The sequence below is a fragment of the Trichomycterus rosablanca genome, chromosome 21 (genome assembly GCF_030014385.1).
Source record: "Trichomycterus rosablanca isolate fTriRos1 chromosome 21, fTriRos1.hap1, whole genome shotgun sequence".
In the NCBI taxonomy this organism is placed as follows: Eukaryota; Metazoa; Chordata; class Actinopteri; order Siluriformes; family Trichomycteridae; genus Trichomycterus; species Trichomycterus rosablanca.
This window is the reverse complement of record NC_086008.1, coordinates 1,292,671-1,310,203: the sequence shown is the minus strand read 5'-3', so window position 1 is coordinate 1,310,203 and position 17,533 is coordinate 1,292,671. Positions and strand designations below refer to the sequence as shown.

At 44.9% G+C, this 17,533-nt stretch overlaps 1 protein-coding gene across 1 annotated transcript in view; it reads right to left on the bottom strand.

Moving 5' to 3' along the window:
* The window catches only part of kremen1 (kringle containing transmembrane protein 1), a 47,224-nt gene extending 40,295 nt beyond the window's left edge, over nucleotides 1–6,929 (bottom strand). The window contains exons 1-3 of the mRNA XM_063018281.1: nucleotides 6,890–6,929; nucleotides 5,916–6,196; nucleotides 5,726–5,819 (exon numbers count right to left, since the gene is read on the bottom strand). Of these exons, the coding sequence (XP_062874351.1) occupies nucleotides 5,726–5,819; nucleotides 5,916–6,196; nucleotides 6,890–6,929 (415 nt within the window). The remainder of the gene's footprint in view (nucleotides 1–5,725; nucleotides 5,820–5,915; nucleotides 6,197–6,889) is intronic.
* Nucleotides 6,930–17,533: the final 10,604 nt, after the last annotated feature.

Genomic DNA, 17,533 nt, shown 5'->3' with positions numbered 1-17,533 from the left:
GCCACCTGTGCGCCATGTGTCCAAATACTTTTGACCAAATGGTGTGTGATCAAATGATGTGTGATCAGTCCAGAGTTCATCTAATACACCAGTCGTGCCAGTATATTTGCAGAACTGGGATCCTAAAGGTACCAGTACGATCGAGTGTCCATCAGGGCGTGGCGTGGGTCACATATCCCCAGTAGGAGAACAGAAACGCTGCTGAAGGTTCTGCGGTACTAGATGTAGCGCTGCCTGATTCGTTATTTAAAAGAATCTAATCAGACGAACAATCGAGGACCAGTTAGGGCCAAACGAGGTGGACGGAGGACCCTGATGGGTCCGGTTCCTCGGAGAATGCTCCAGCATCAACGTCTGACCTCAGAGGCGCTCACAGACGCTGTTAGTGTACCTCATGTGCACAAATTCCTACAGTCACACTTCTAAATGTTGTGGAAAGAACTTACACCGATGGTTTTGGAACAGGACGTCCATCCAGCTCTTGATTACGTGTCCACATACTTTTGTCCACAAGATGAAGGTATATTTATCAGCCAAAGAAGTGTTTTACACCACAACATGCTTCCTCTACTCCACCTGACCTCCAAACTCTGATATTTCACCGCCGGGACGTCCGTTCTGATACCTGACGTCACGTTTCTCATCTCTACGTATCTGTTACTATTTAATACTTTAATAAAGACTCGTTTATAAAATCTGTGATGACACAGAAATTAAAACACGTCACGTCCGGATGTTTCTGTGTCAGTAAACGTTACACACTAACATCATCTCACTGTGTCCAGACGTTTATTATAATATCAAATATTAAAGCTCTTCAGCATTAATTCCTTTACCTCATTTTACTTCGGTTTGTACATGTACAGATGCACAACATACTGTAGAAATAACATTTCTGGTGGCACAGTGATGCGGTGCGTAGCACTGCTGCTTCATAGCAAGAAGGGTATGGGTTCGAATCCCTGGGTCCTTTCTGTGTAGAGTTTGCATGTTCTCCCCGTGTCTGGGTGCTAAGTATTAATCAGAGCTACTAGAAATTGTCCTAAGTGTGTGTGTGCGACCGAGTGTGTTGCCCTCCTGTCGCACACTGAATCAGACCCACTGCCACCCTGACCAGTTATAAAACAGATGAATGAATGAGTAATTTAAAACTTTGTTTTCACAGGTTCTGTATATAGTAGCAGCTTCTGCTGTTATCTTCAATGTTACATACGTAATGTTTATGTTACATATAGTTTGTTACACGTGCTTTGTTATTATTATATGTTCACTGTCTGTTAAATATTACGCCTTTTTGTTACTGTTTATTGTTTATGTTATATCTGTTGAATATTTGTCACATTTGTTTTGTTTATGTTACACGTTCTTTGTTACAGTTTGTTACGTGTGCCTTGTTTATGTTACATATTGTTTATCTGGTACGTGTGCACTATTTGTTATATTTTTTGTTATATATTTGTTACACATGCTTTGTTATATGTGCCTTGTTTATGTTATATATGCCCTATCTGTTACACATTTGTTTGTCATGTGTTGTTTGTTACAAATTGTTACGTACATGTTTATGTTAAATAGTATTTGTTACATGTGTTGTTATTATTATAGGTTCACTGTCTGTTAAATATTCAGCTTATTTGTTACACACCGTGATTTATGTAAGCGTTGTTTATGTTACATATAGTTACACGTGTTTTGTTATTATATGTGCACTGTTAAATATTCAGCTTTTTGTTACATCTGCACTGTTTGTTACATATTAGTTTGTCTCATGAGTTGTTTGTTACTTATTGTTACGTATGCATTGTTTGTTACACTTTGTTATTATTACATGTGCACTGTCTGTTAAATATTCAGCGTATTTGTTACATAAGCACTGTTTACGTCACATATTTTATTTGTTACATATTGTCTGTTACGTCCTATTTATGTTACATACTGTTTATTTGTTACATATTATTTGTTACATGTGTTTATTATATATTATTATTACATGTTTACCATTAAATATTTTGCTTATTTATTACGTCAGCACTGTTTATGTTACATGATGTTATTTGTTACATATTGTCTTTATTGTCTGGATGTTTTGTTTATGTTACATATTGTTATTTGTTACATGTTATTTTTATAATCTGTGCACCGTTAAATATTCCACTGTTTGTTACACATTTGTTTGTCATATGTGTTGTTTGATACGTATTGTTACGCGTGCCTTGTTTGTTACAAAGTATTTGTTACATGAGCTTTGTTATTAATATACATGAACTGTCTGTTAAATATTCAGCTTATTTGTTACATACTATTGTTTATTTTACATTACGTTTATTTGTTACATGTGATGTTAAACATTCAGCTTATTTATTACATCTGCACTTTGTTACATATTTGTCACATGTCTTTTGTTACATATTGTTATATATGCACTGTTTGTTACATAGTAACTTGTCACATGAGTTCCATATTGTTACATATGTTTTGTTTATGTTACATTAAGTTTATTTGTTACGTGTGCTTTGTTATTATACAGTATGTGCAGTTAAATATTTCACTTTTTGTTACATCTGTTTGTTACATATGCTTTGTTTGTTACGTGTGCTTTGTTTGTGCTGTTATTAAACCCCTGATTAAAAAACCTAATCTTGATCCACATGTTTTATCTAATTATAGGCCAATTTCAAACCTTCCTTTTGTCTCAAAGATATTAGAAAAAGTCGTTTCCAAACAGCTATGTTCTTATTTGAATGAAAATTGTATTCATGAAAAATTTCAATCAGGATTTAGACCCAACCATAGTACCGAAACCGCATTAATTAGAGTAGTTAACGAGTTGTTAATGTCTTCTGATAATGGATGTGTCTCTTTTCTTGTTCTATTAGATCTTAGTGCAGCGTTTGATACGGTCGATCATAACATTTTACTGGAGAGGCTAGAAAATACAGTAGGTGTTAAAGGACTCGCACTCTCTTGGTTTCAATCATATCTGACTGACCGCTCTCAATTCGTTTATGTAAATAATAAATGCTCAGAAACTACAAAAGTAAAGTGTGGTGTTCCACAGGGGTCGGTACTGGGACCGCTATTATTTACACTCTATATGCTTCCACTAGGTGAAATTATTCATAAACATGGCATAAACTTTCACTGCTATGCAGATGACACACAGCTGTATATATCAGCCAAACCAAATGATACTGACACAATCAGTAAGATAGAAGATTGTGTAAACGACATAAAAAACTGGATGTCGTGTAATTTTCTTTTACTTAATTCAGATAAAACAGAGGTTTTACTTGTTGGCTCTAAAGCTGCAAGAGACAAGTTGTCTAACCTGGTGCTAAACTTAAACACGTTCTCTGTTACTCCCAGCCCAGATGTAAAAAACTTAGGTGTCACAATAGATTCAGATCTCTCCTTTGATACACACATTAATAATATTACTAGAGTTGCTTTCTATCATTTGCGTAATATCTCTAAAATAAGAAATATACTATCTGTTAATGACGCCGAAAAACTGATCCATGCGTTTATAACTTCTCGGTTAGATTATTGTAATGCTCTTCTAACTGGATGCTCTGGTAGATCCTTAAACAAACTCCAGTTAGTTCAAAATGCAGCAGCTCGAGTGCTAACTAGAACTAAAAAATTTGATCATATTAGTCCTGTTCTATCATCTCTACACTGGCTGCCAGTTAAATTTCGCATTGATTACAAAATACTTTTACTAACCTATAAAGCGCTACATGGTCTGGCTCCACAGTATCTGAGTGAGCTTATTAATTACTACAACCCAGCACGTCCACTTCGTTCACAAGATGCAGGGTTACTTATAGTTCCTAAAATTAAAAAGACCAAAGCTGGTGGAAGAGCGTTTTCTTACAAAGCTCCACAACTCTGGAATAATCTTCCTGCCTCTGTTCGGGATTCGGACACAGTCTCAATGTTTAAGTCTAAACTGAAAACATATTTATTTTCTCAGGCTTTTGATTAATATAGACAAAGGCGCAGGGCTTGGGGGTTCTTGGTCATAGAAACTTGTGGTGATCAGGGATGTTGGGTCGCTGTCGTTCTGCCTCTCTTGTCCAATCACTCTGGTTTGGGTAGGAGAGGTGGGCGCTGATGTCCTGTGAAAGCCTTCATGACCTTGTTACCTGCTCGCTCTCCCTTTTAGTTATGCTGTAATAATTAGGGCTGCCGGAGTCTAAAACTCTCTGTAAAACTGTTTGTCAACTAGCATTGTACATTATTAACTACATTCTCTGTTGTTTTACCCCGAGGGCATTCTGATGGAAACCTGTTTACCCGCCGAGGTTAAGGATTAAAGTCGAGACTGCCGGGACAACGATGCTGCTCCTGTCAGATGTGACGGGTCTGGAGTAATTGCAACGACAAGAAATCACTACAGACTTTATTGAAGACTAGAGCGGATAACAACTCTATTATTATTTAATTGTTTATTTATCTATTTATTACCACTGTATGACTTTCAGATCATTCAATTCTGTGTTTGTATGATTTGTGTAAATCGTGTATTTATTTAAAGTATCCTCCAGACCACCCAAGAAGGATGGGCCCTGTTGAGTCTGGTTCCTCTCAAGGTTTCTTCCTGTAATTTTCAGGGAGTTTTTCCTTGCCACAGTCGCCCTCGGCTTGCTCAACAGGGGTTTTTTGTATCTGTTGGTCCTGGATTTTGTAAAGTTGCTTTGAGACAATGTATATTGTAAAAAGCGCTATATAAATAAAGTTGACTTGACTTGACTTGACTATTATATAGTATTATATAGTATGTTTATGTTACACATTGTTGCACTTTATTATTATTATATTTGCAGTCTGTTAAATATTCCGCTTATTTGTTACATAAGAACTGTTTATGTTACATATTTTTATTGGTTACGTACTGTCTGTTATGTCTGTGTTATTTATGTTACGTACTGTCTGTTACACATGCACTGTTTATGTTACAGTTTGTCTCTTAGGTGTCACTTATGTTACATACTGTCTGTTATGTCCGTGTGTTATTTATGTTACATATTGTCTGTTACGTATGCATTATTTATGTTACATACTGTCTGTTATGTCCGTGTTATTTGTTAAATACTGTCTGTTACACATACACTGTTTAGGTTACAGTGTGTTTATCTGTTACATGTGCTTTATTATTATTGAATATTTATTGTTGTCCATTAAATATTCTGCTTACTTGTTACATGCGCACTGTTTACTTTACACATTATCTACCTTAAATGCACGAAGCCCTGCCATAGACTTGAACCCTGTCCAGGGTCACCTGCCTCGCACCCAGAGTTTCCCTCTGGACTCGGACCCACCACGACCCTGACTAGAACAAGACAGCTGTAAGTAAATAAAGTATTTAGTAGCGTGTTACGGGTTCTGTTTTGTTACACGTGTTTTTTTTCTGCACCTCTGTGGCACCAGGACTCGCATTCTGGTGGAACAGTGGAATCTGTCAGGGTTCCACCACACCGAGGAGGAACTCTGGAACCCTGATACTGGAAGTGTTTTGTTCAGGACTAACGTGCGTTCCAGCATCCTGGACGCAATAATCGGCGACACCGGTCGTGATCGCGGACGAACGCAGTTCGAGTTCGTGCGACCTTAAAGTTCCCGACTACAGAAGTTCGTCTTTGACAACTTGATCTGTGCAGCCGACCGCGACCAGACGCGACGGTTCGAACGTTAATGTAAAGACGTGCTGGAGACTCACCGGTGTTGGAGTGTCCGACCGCGACCGACGCCGCGAAGAAGCTGCACGACAGTAAAACCAGCAGCGCCGATTCCATCCCGAGATCAACAACAACCTGCACAAGACACGAACCGAAAAACCGACAGACTGAAGGAACTGAAGGACCGGACGATCCTGTCCGACCGAACGAACGGTGCAGTGAACAGTGAACTTGCTGCAACGCTCCGCGCTCCGACGCGACGGCAGGACGAGAGACGCACACTGGCGCCACACTGCTGGGACTGGGACTGGTGACTGGTGTCGGTGGTGCGCGCACTTCCATCCACACATTCTGAACTAGGGGCGGAGCGGCGGGAGGGAAGAAAGCGCGGGTCCGATTACAGTCACGTGATCGGGGAACCGGGCGGGAACCGGGCGGGAAGAGCTGGAGGATTCCCACCCTGCGCCGGGGACCTGAACGCGCGCTCCCGATGGATCCCGCGCTGCCGGACACTTCACAGAACAAACAACAACAACAACAAACAACAATTCATCTCATCTTTTACATCCTGGTCAGGGTCGCTGTGTCGAACCAGTGGGCGAAAGGCTGGATTAAATGCTGGCTATCCTGGTCAGGGTCTCGGTGGCGAACCAGTGCGCAAAAGGCTGGATTACATGCTGGCATGTGCGCCAACACACTTCACTCACTCACCTACTCACATTCATTCATTCGTTCGTTCATTCGTTCTCTGTCTGTTCTACCACCAATTTAACCTGGTCAGGGTCGCGGCGGCAAACCAGTGGGCGAAACGCTGAATTACATGTTGGCATGTGCGCCAAATCATCGCACTAACTCACCCACTCACATTCATTCATTACTTCATTCGTTCTCTGTCTGTTCTACCACCGCTGTATCCTGGTCAGGGTCTCGGTGGGTCAGATTAATTCTGCTAAATGCAGGAAACACTCTGGACAGGCGGCCGCAGATCATCACAGACACGGACATGACCCAAAACCCTAAAATGCGCTCGGTGGAAAATAACACGCCGTCGATCAGGGACGCCGTGCTACACAAAATATCTTCATCTTTACTGCCTTGCTGATTGCACCACCCACGCGCTGCCCAAAAAGGGCCGCAGACTGGCACCTGCCCCCTCTGACACATGCCGGCCAGTTATTATTTACGCCGTGTTCCTTCGCTCGTACTGGCGCCCGGACCGGACAGCAGGAGGCGCTGTCGCGGCATAACGGTTCAAAAGTTCAGAAGCTTAAATTAGGAAGTCTAAGATCAAACATGGGTGCCACATGAGGAAGACTTTTAATTTGCCCAAACCGAACCCAGACAGACCCGCCCTGTTTCTGTGGCCGATGAGATCATGGAGGATGCTGGCCTGCCACTATTTACAATCACTGCATGTACAGAGTGCACGTGTGCGTCAATCATGGGGTCCAGACTCTAAATGGGAGGGGTTAAACCGATCTGGTGGAACGGCGGGCGAACGTCCCGCCTAAACGGCTAAAACAGATTTTGGTCGAACCCTGTGGTCACCATGGACCCCTGGTTGCCGTGGTTTCACTGACACTTCTGCAACAGCGCCTCCTGCTGTCCGGTCCAGGCACCAGTGCAAGCAAAGGAACACAGCGTGTCGTGATGCTCCGTAAATAATAACTGGCCGACAACCATACGCCAATCTTTCATACACCAGTCTGCTGCAGCGTGTAACTGGTCCAAGCAGCAGAGGAATTTAAAAAGGGAAGTGAAAATGACTAAATGGGAAGAACAAGGAGAAATGGAACTGTTCTTCCACGCATGCAAAGGACAAAATAAAACCAATAGAAGCGGGTCGAAAAATTTGGGACGCTCTTGTTTATGGTGTCTCTGGCTGCATGTGATTCATCCCAACCAGCAGAGGGAGACAGAGGGAGGGAGACGGGCAAATTTCGTGGCGCATGTGGCGCTAACATAGTGCCAACGTCTCGACCGGACTGGCACTCAATCGGACAAACATCGGCTCGTCAAGAAGGAAGGAGATCCGTAGGGATTCCTCAAAACTGCTGCAGTTACACTCTCTGCTGGCACAGTGCGTGACTCTCCGTGCACGATACGGATCTCCGTATGAAACCATTTTAGAACTTGAACTTGTCTCTGTCCCAACTTTTTTTGGAAATCGACTTTTCCATTTATTTACTAATAAATGAATCGTTAATGATTTGCAGTTCCAGACTTTTACGCACTTCGTGGCCAAAAGTATTCGGACACCTGACCATGAGCTCGTTGGATGTTCCGTTCCAAAACCACGAGCATTATTATTCTGCTTAGTCAAACGGGCATCTGAGTCTGATTGCCTGGCTCGCAATCTGCATTCCGATTCATCCCGAACGTGTTCAGTCGGGTGGAGCTGGAGCCGATCTGTGTCAGACCGGTTGAACCGGTCACGCCGGAGCGACTCTAATCAGAGGGGGCATCTAAAAACTTATAGCCGCGTGGCTCGTGTGTGCCGTCGCACAGGGGCACCTGGACGTGGGGCATGTGGACGTGGGGCGCGTGGACGTGAGGCGCTCCCGATTTAATACCATGAACGATTACAGATGTTGCTCTTTATCCAGGGTGAAGATCTGGAGACCTGGAGATGTGGAGATGTTGAGATGTTTCTCCAGATGTTCATGGTCGGTCAGGACCAGCTCGAAGCATGGATGCACATCTGTTTACCGAAAACGCAGAGAGGCTTTTTTGAAGGACAGGAAGTGGATTCAGGACCCGCAGACGTACAGAGGAATGCAGATGATGACACGCAGGTTTGGTCTGAACTTGTTCCTCAGGTTCAGATCTTCAGATGGTGGCTGGGAGCAGAAGTCTGAGCGACCTCTGTTCTCCTGCTCGTTCCTCCTAACGTTCAACATACCGGATCATTATCTACTCATTATTTTAGGGAGGTGCAGCTCCTCCGGTGAGCTCATCATCATCTCCAACCCCAAACCTCACACCCCTGATGTTCCTCCTCCTCTCGCCCCTGAAGCTCCGGGGTCACAAATCCAAAAATCCTTAAAGCTTTAAAGTCCACTTTATGTCCAAAAGTATGTGGACACACAAACAGGAGCTTATTGGACATTTTATTCCAACCTTCCTCACCCCAAAACCTCCATAGATTTTGGAGTGTGTCTGTGGGACACACACACACACACACACACACACAAACTCAGTTAGAGACACACACACAGACACACTCAGACACACACACAAAGTCAGATACAGACACTTGCACACACTCAGAGACACACACACACACACACTAAAACACACACACACACTTAGATACACACACAAACACACACACTCACTCAGATACACACATTCAGACACACAGAGACAAAGGCTCAGACACACATGACTAGACACACACTGAAACAGACATTCATGTGCACACACACACACACACTCACCTAGACACACACAGACACACACAATTAGACACTCACACACACTCATACACACACTCAGATACACACGCACACACTGAGACACACACACACTCAGATACACACATTCAGACACACACAGAGACAAAGGCTCAGACACACATGACCAGACACAGACACACACACTCTGAAACAGACATTAATGTGCGCGCACACACACACACACACTCTGAAACAGACACACTTGTGCACGGGCACATAAACAATTAGACCAAGACACACAAACACACACACACACACACACACACACAACCAGACAGAGACACACACACTCCAAAACATTTAGTTTCTGTCTCGCTCTCTTTGGGACTGTCTCATTTAGTTTCTGTCTCACTCTCTTTGGGACTGTCTCATTTAGTTTCTGTCTCACTCTCTTTGGGACTGTCTCATTCCCTTTTTGTCTTAGGCTCTTTGGAATTGTCTCAGTTTCTGTCTCACTCTCTTTAGAATTGTCTCATTTAGTTTCTGTCTCACTCTTTTTGAAACTGTCTCACTCTCTTTGTGGTCGCTGGGTTCCTCTTCTGTCTCACTCTTTTTTGTCTCACCCCTCTCTCTGTCTCTCTCTCTCTCTGGTTTATTACCTGTAGATGTGGACGGATCTTCTTCCTCCTTCAGGCGGCCAGAACTTTTACATTCAGAGTGCAGAAGATGAAAGTAAAAATCTGAACCATGCCACCTGCACACACACACACACACACACACACACACACACACACACTTATACACACATACCCACACACACACACACTGTAATTAGGGTGTGTGTGGTGTCACCCATCAGTGCTGTTAGATGAGAAGCGGATCACCTCCAGCAATCCTCACACCTGCACCTGCACCTTCATCCTCCTCCTCTTCCTCCTCCACCACAGGGCTGTTTGTGGTAGGAAGGGCAAATTCACCCGCGGGGTAAAAGAGGCACCAACTACCCCCACCAACGACCCCCACCTGCCTGACCTACAGCACACCTGTGATAAACACGGCTGCAGCTCAGCGTAGTTTAGTGATTTTCTTGAGGAAAGTCAATTTCAGAAAGTCTTTGACTGAACGTAAACAAATTTCCACAGTGACAGTCCAACATTTTGTGGGAAGACTCACCAGAAGAGTGGAGACTGTTCTGGCTGCAAAACTATAATTAAACAAGATTGTCTGATGTTGTTCACATGTTTTGTGTATTAGTTGTGTAGTAGAGTTGTTTAGTAGTTGTGTAGTTGTTGTGTTGAAGTTGTGTAGTAGTGTGCAGTGGTTGTGTAGTAGAGTTGTGTAGTAGTGTAGTGTTTAGTAGAGTTGTGTAGTAGTGTTGTAGTGTAGTAGAGTTGTGTAGTAGGGTAGTAGAGTTGTGTAGTTGTGTAGTAGTGTGTGTCAACAACATCCAGAAATGCCTCGACTGCTGAGATCCTCTACAGCCAAAGAGGATCAGGACCATCTTGCATCCTGGTTGGTACCAATGTTGGATGAGAAGGCCTGACTCACAGTCAGTGTTCCGATTCCTCCCGTATGATCTCCTTCTAGATGTTTTTGAGAAGAACCTTTCAGAGGAGAGAGCTGAATCTCACGTTAAAGAACCGTTCCTGGAACCCTGGACGGTCCCGAAACGTCGGTCTGAAGCATCTGGAAGACGAGAAGGTTTGGAACCAGATGTTTAAAATAAGCGATGACGCGGTGAGTTTTGTTCGGCGAGCGTTCGGTTTTGGCTGAGGGTTCGAGGACGACGTCATTGTGTCAGAGCTCTTCAGGAAACGGAACACGAGCGGATGGAAACACACCAGCATCCACAGAGTTGGCCGAACGTCTGCAGAACATCTGGATGGAAAGAGAACGTCTGGGAGAGGGTGAGAGAGTTGCTGAAAGGTTCGGACGGTAGCGCTAGCTCCTCTTCTGGAAACCGCAGAAGGTTCCGGGTTCTGCCAAGAACCGTTCAGTCCACTTTACTCCAACGTAGGAGCTGAAGTTCTGGTGCAGAGAGTCTCTCCTGACGGCCGAGGGAACTGACCAATCACACCGGTCTGCAGGACGAGCGACGGGTCACCAAATTCCCACAGTTACACAAAACCATGGTGAGATGGTTCCTCAGACAAACATCTAATAAAACTGAAGTATCTTTATGACCATAAGTGTGTGGACGCTTCTACTAATTATTAAGTTTCCATATTTTGGCCACACCCTTTCTGATTGTACATGTGTGTAAACAGTTTAGGGAAGGCCATTTATCTAAGACAAGGTCACTAAAGTGTAACGTGGCAGCTTGTGCATCTCTAGATGATAAAGAACCCAAGTGGAAGATGTTTTAACCTAGGTGGAACAACACAGAGGCTAAAAAGGCGGGGCCAAAAATAAGAACCAGCCGGACCAACGCTACACGAGCAGCACCCCACACACACAACGTGGATTTACGGGCGAGGTCTGGTCTGGAAAAGGGACGTCACGCCGCCTCTGGAGCGGTTCCATCATGAGACCCAAAATGCTTCGATACCGGGGCAAGATCCCTAAAGCTAATGGAAGGTCTGAGGAACTGGCAGGTCTGAGAGGGAGAAACTGTGATATATAGATGAACGTCCACCTGGAGCGGATTAACGCTCACCAGGCAAAATGGCAACGTAAAGGCTGCCGAAGCAGCCGCCACTTTAGGTAAAGACAAAGTTTGGAACTCTAGTGGTTGGCACAGAGACCTTGACCTTCCCTTCTGAACACATTTGGGATGAATTGGAACCTTGATAGTGAGTCATGTCTGACATTAGTGTCTAAAATGCTCGCCGGACTGATTTGGTGCAAGTTTTTACAAACCACATTTGAAATCCTACTCAGAAGATAAGAAGCTGTAAAAGCCCGGCAAGAAGGTGCTGGGTTCTATTCCCCGGTGTCCTGGTGGGTTTTCCTTCGGGTGCTCCAGTTTCCTCCAACAGTCCAAAGACATGCAGGCAGGTGTGTGTGTGTGTGTGTGTGTGTTTGCCCTGTGAGTGACTGGCAACATGTCCACGGTGTCTCCTACCTTTCGCCCCCTGAGCTGCACCCACCGCGACCCTGACCAGCACAAAAAGGTGGTTAAACAGACAATGACTGACTGAATGAACGGTGTGGAAGATTCTGTCCAAGCTTATGATCAGGCGTCCACATACTTTTGGCTATGTAGTGTTTGGTTGATACTCTGTGAAGCCTTCAAACACTTCGTTTTGAAGTGTTCTGCCGGACCGTCAGGGAATTTGGGATGGAGATCCGTCCACGAATCCTGCCCCCCTCGGTACGGCAGATCAGAGGCGACGCTCTCTGGCGGGATGAAAGCAGGCGGGGGGAAAACCCCGGAGTTTAAAGGTGACTTTAAGGGTACGTTTGTTCTCTAATCGGCTCATTAGACTTAATCGTACTCGGGCTGAAGTCTGTAGTCACGGCGACGTGAAGAAAGCGGGAACAAGTCCTCCGATCTTCAAGCGGATTTCGGGAAGGGGGTCGGAGCGGCCACATCAGACTCCCGGGGTACGAACGCCCCCGAAGCTTCGCCCTCCGCCGACGCCCGGCGTGTTTGCCGAAGATCACCTGACGTATCGGACGAGGCGCGGGTTCGGTCCTGACGTGCGTCTCTAATCCCGGGCGCCGATCAAAGCCGGGCGCAGCTTTGTGGCCGAGAGGCGGAGCGTGACGGGCGCTGAGTGCGGAGATTTCACTCAGATCCCGAAGCTCCAGAGAACAGACGTGTTTATTCTGGCAGGGGCGCGTGAGGAGGGGCGGCGGCGGCGGGCGGCGGGGGGGGCTGGGGGGACGATAAAGCCGAATTTCGTTCCGTTAAACCGGGCCGGGGTCGCACGCCGACCGAGACGACGGAGATACAGTTCGGTGGTCCGACTGATCCGGGTCGTTCTGCTTCCAGCACTGAATTAAAAGCAAACAGCTGCGACCGGTCCAGAGTCAAACCGGATCAAGAGCAAAACAAAAGGGCTTAAAAACGTTCCTCTTTTTTATATCAAAGCCTGTCCCAAAAAATACCGGCACGTCACTTTAAACCGGTCGAGAACTGGTGCTATGGTTGCACTTTAGCAGACATTTTTACCCAAAGTGACTCACAATTATGACCAAAAACAATCGCTTAGGGGCCCAACGGTGGCAACTTGGTTGTCGGTGATGGGGTTTGAACCGACAGCCTTCTGATTACAGGTCCAGAAGCTTTACCGCTGAGCTACAGCCGCTACTACTAACAGAAGGTCGGACGGCGTTTATTTTCCGATGCGATATGGGATCTCCAGGACTGATCTGGGCGACTGGGCGAGCAGGGGGAGGAGTCACAAGGAGCTTAGTGCGGGAACCCAAAACTGACGGGTGATAAGAAGCGGCGACAGATTTGATCTCTTAAATGAGTGGATGAGTGAGTGAGTTAATGTATGAGCGACTGAATAAGTGAAGTGAGTGTGTGTGTGTGTGTGTGAGTGAGTGAGTGGCTGAATGAGTGAGTGTATAAGTGAGTGTGTGAGTGGATGAATGAGTGAGTGAGTGGATGAGTGTGTGAGTGAGTGTGTGAGTTAATGTATGAGTGAATGAATAAGTGAAGTGAGTGTGTGTGGATGAATGAGTGAATGAGAGTGTGAGTGAATGTATGAATGAGTGACTAAGTGAATGTGTGTAAATGAATTAGTAGATGAGTGTGGGTGTGAGTAAATGTGTGAGAGAGTGAGTGATAGAGTGTGTAAAAGTGAGTGAGTGGATAAATGAGTGAGTGGATGAATGAGTGAGTGAGTGAGTAAGTGAGTGTGTGAGTGAGTGGATGAATGAGTGTGTGAGTGTGTGAGTGGATGAATGAGTGAGTGTGTGTGTGTGTGAGTGTGTGAGTGGATGAATGAGTGAGTGTGTGGATGAATGAGTGTGTGTGTGTGTGAGTGAGTGTGTGAGTGGATGAATGAGTGTGTGTGAGTGAGTGTGTGTGAGTGGATGAATGAGTGAGTGTGTGTGTGTGTGTGAGTGTGTGAGTGGATGAATGAGTGAGTGTGTGGATGAATGAGTGAGTGTGTGTGTGAGTGTGTGAGTGGATGAATGAGTGAGTGTGTGGATGAATGAGTGAGTGTGTGTGTGTGTGTGTGTGTGAGTGGATGAATGAGTGAGTGTGTGGATGAATGAGTGTGTGTGTGAGTGAGTGTGTGAGTGAGTGTGTGTGAGTGGATGAATGAGTGAGTGTGTGTGTGAGTGTGTGAGTGGATGAATGAGTGAGTGTGTGGATGAATGAGTGAGTGTGTGTGTGTGTGTGTGTGTGAGTGGATGAATGAGTGAGTGTGTGGATGAATGAGTGTGTGTGTGAGTGAGTGTGTGAGTGAGTGTGTGTGAGTGGATGAATGAGTGAGTGTGTGGATGAATGAGTGTGTGTGTGAGTGAGTGTGTGAGTGAGTGTGTGTGAGCGGATGAATGAGTGAGTGTGTGGATGAATGAGTGTGTGTGAGTGAGTGTGTGTGAGTGGATGAATGAGTGAGTGTGTGGATGAATGAGTGTGTGTGTGAGTGAGTGTGTGAGTGAGTGTGTGTGAGTGGATGAATGAGTGAGTGTGTGGATGAATGAGTGTGTGTGTGAGTGAGTGTGTGAGTGAGTGTGTGTGAGTGGATGAATGAGTGCGTGTGTGGATGAATGAGTGTGTGTGTGAGTGAGTGTGTGTGAGTGGATGAATGAGTGAGTGTGTGGATAAATGAGTGTGTGTGTGAGTGGATGAATGAGTGAGTGTGTGGATGAATGAGTGTGTGTGTGAGTGAGTGTGTGTGAGTGGATGAATGAGTGAGTGTGTGGATGAATGAGTGTGTGTGTGAGTGAGTGTGTGAGTGAGTGTGTGTGAGTGGATGAATGAGTGAGTGTGTGGATGAATGAGTGTGTGTGTGAGTGAGTGTGTGAGTGAGTGTGTGTGAGTGGATGAATGAGTGCGTGTGTGGATGAATGAGTGTGTGTGTGAGTGAGTGTGTGTGAGTGGATGAATGAGTGAGTGTGTGGATAAATGAGTGTGTGAGTGAGTGGATGAATGAGTGAGTGGGAATTTTCCCTCTGTGGGTGAACAGGCTGAAACAACTGCGCTAATTAAAGCTAACGCTACAGCAGCGCTCACACAGAGAGATGAAACACTCAGATCCACCCGCCATCGCCATGGAGTTCAAACAAGCCTTCAGCGATCTGATACACACACACACACACACACACACACACACACACACTCACACACACACACACACATACACACACACACACACACAAACTAAAGCTAGCATCAAAACAGCGGATGAAAGCTAAGCTAATCTCGTGTACACACGTTGCTCTGTCTGAGAGAGTTAATAGAGCCTCAGCAATCAGGAACATCTGTAACACACACACACACACACACACACACACACACACACACATATATATATATACAGTGTATCACAAAAGTGAGTACACCCCTCACATTTCTGCAAATATTTTATTATATCTTTTCATGGATCAACACTATAGACATGAAACTTGGATATAACTTAGAGTAGTCAGTGTACAGCTTGTATAGCAGTGTAGATTTACTGTCTTCTGAAAATAACTCAACACACAGCCATTAATGTCTAAATAGCTGCAACATAAGTGAGTACACCCCACAGTGAACATGTCCAAATTGTGCCCAAATGTGTCGTCGTCCCTCCCTGGTGTCATGTGTCAAGGTCCCAGGTGTAAATGGGGAGCAGGGCTGTTAAATTTGGTGTTTTGGGTACAATTCTCTCATACTGGCCACTGGATATTCAACATGGCACCTCATGGCAAAGAACTCTCTGAGGATGTGAGAAATAGAATTGTTGCTCTCCACAAAGATGGCCTGGGCTATAAGAAGATTGCTAACACCCTGAAACTGAGCTACAGCATTGTGGCCAAGGTCATACAGCGGTTTTCCAGGACAGGTTCCACTCGGAACAGGCTTCGCCAGGGTCGACCAAAGAAGTCGAGTCCACGTGTTCGGCGTCATATCCAGAGGTCGGCTTTAAAAAATAGACACATGAGTGCTGCCAGCATTGCTGCAGAGGTTGAAGACGTGGGAGGTCAGCCTGTCAGTGCTCAGACCATACGCCGCACACTGCATCAACTCGGTCTGCATGGTCGTCATCCCAGAAGGAAGCTGACGCACAAGAAAGCCAGCAAACAGTTTGCTGAAGACAAGCAGTCCAAGAACATGGATTACTGGAATGCCCTGTGGTCTGACGAGACCAAGATAAACTTGTTTGGCTCAGATGGTGTCCAGCATGTGTGGCGGCGCCCTGGTGAGAAGTACCAAGACAACTGTATCTTGCCTACAGTCAAGCATGGTGGTGGTAGCATCATGGTCTTGGGCTGCATGAGTGTTGCTGGCACTGGAGAGCTGCAGTTCATTGAGGGAAACATGAATTCCAACATGTACTGTGACATTCTGAAACAGAGCATGATCCCCTCCCTTCGAAAACTGGGCCTCATGGCAGTTTTCCAACAGGATAACGACCCCAAACACAACCTCCAAGATGACAACTGCCTTGCTGAGGAAGCTGAAGGTAAAGGTGATGGACTAAACCCAATTGAGCACCTGTGGCGCATCCTCAAGTGGAAGGTGGAGGAGTTCAAGGTGTCTAACATCCACCAGCTCCGTGATGTCATCATGGAGGAGTGGAAGAGGATTCCAGTAGCAACCTGTGCAGCTCTGGTGAATTCCATGCCCAGGAGGGTTAAGGCAGTGCTGGATAATAATGGTGGTCACACAAAATATTGACACTTTGGGCACAATTTGGACATGTTCACTGTGGGGTGTACTCACTTATGTTGCAGCTATTTAGACATTAATGGCTGTGTGTTGAGTTATTTTCAGAAGACAGTAAATCTACACTGCTATACAAGTTGTACACTGACTACTCTAAGTTATATCCAAGTTTCATTTCTATAGTGTTGTCCCATGAAAAGATATAATAAAATATTTGCAGAAATGTGAGGGGGTGTACTCACTTTTGTGATACACTGTATATACACACATACACACAACACATACACACGTAAACAGACACAGTAACACATACACTTACATACACACTCACACAGATACACACGCACACATACACAGTAACACACACATATACACACACACTTACACATTCACACACAGATACACATACTTACACACACACAGAGATACACACATACGTATAAATACACACACACACACACACACACATATATACACACACACTCACACACACACACATACACAGTAACACACATACACACACTCATTCACACACAGATACACACATACTTACACATACACACACACAGTAACACTCACACACACAGATACACACATAAACATACACACACACATACTTACACATACACTCACCCAAAGATACACACACACACACACACTTCCACACGTACACC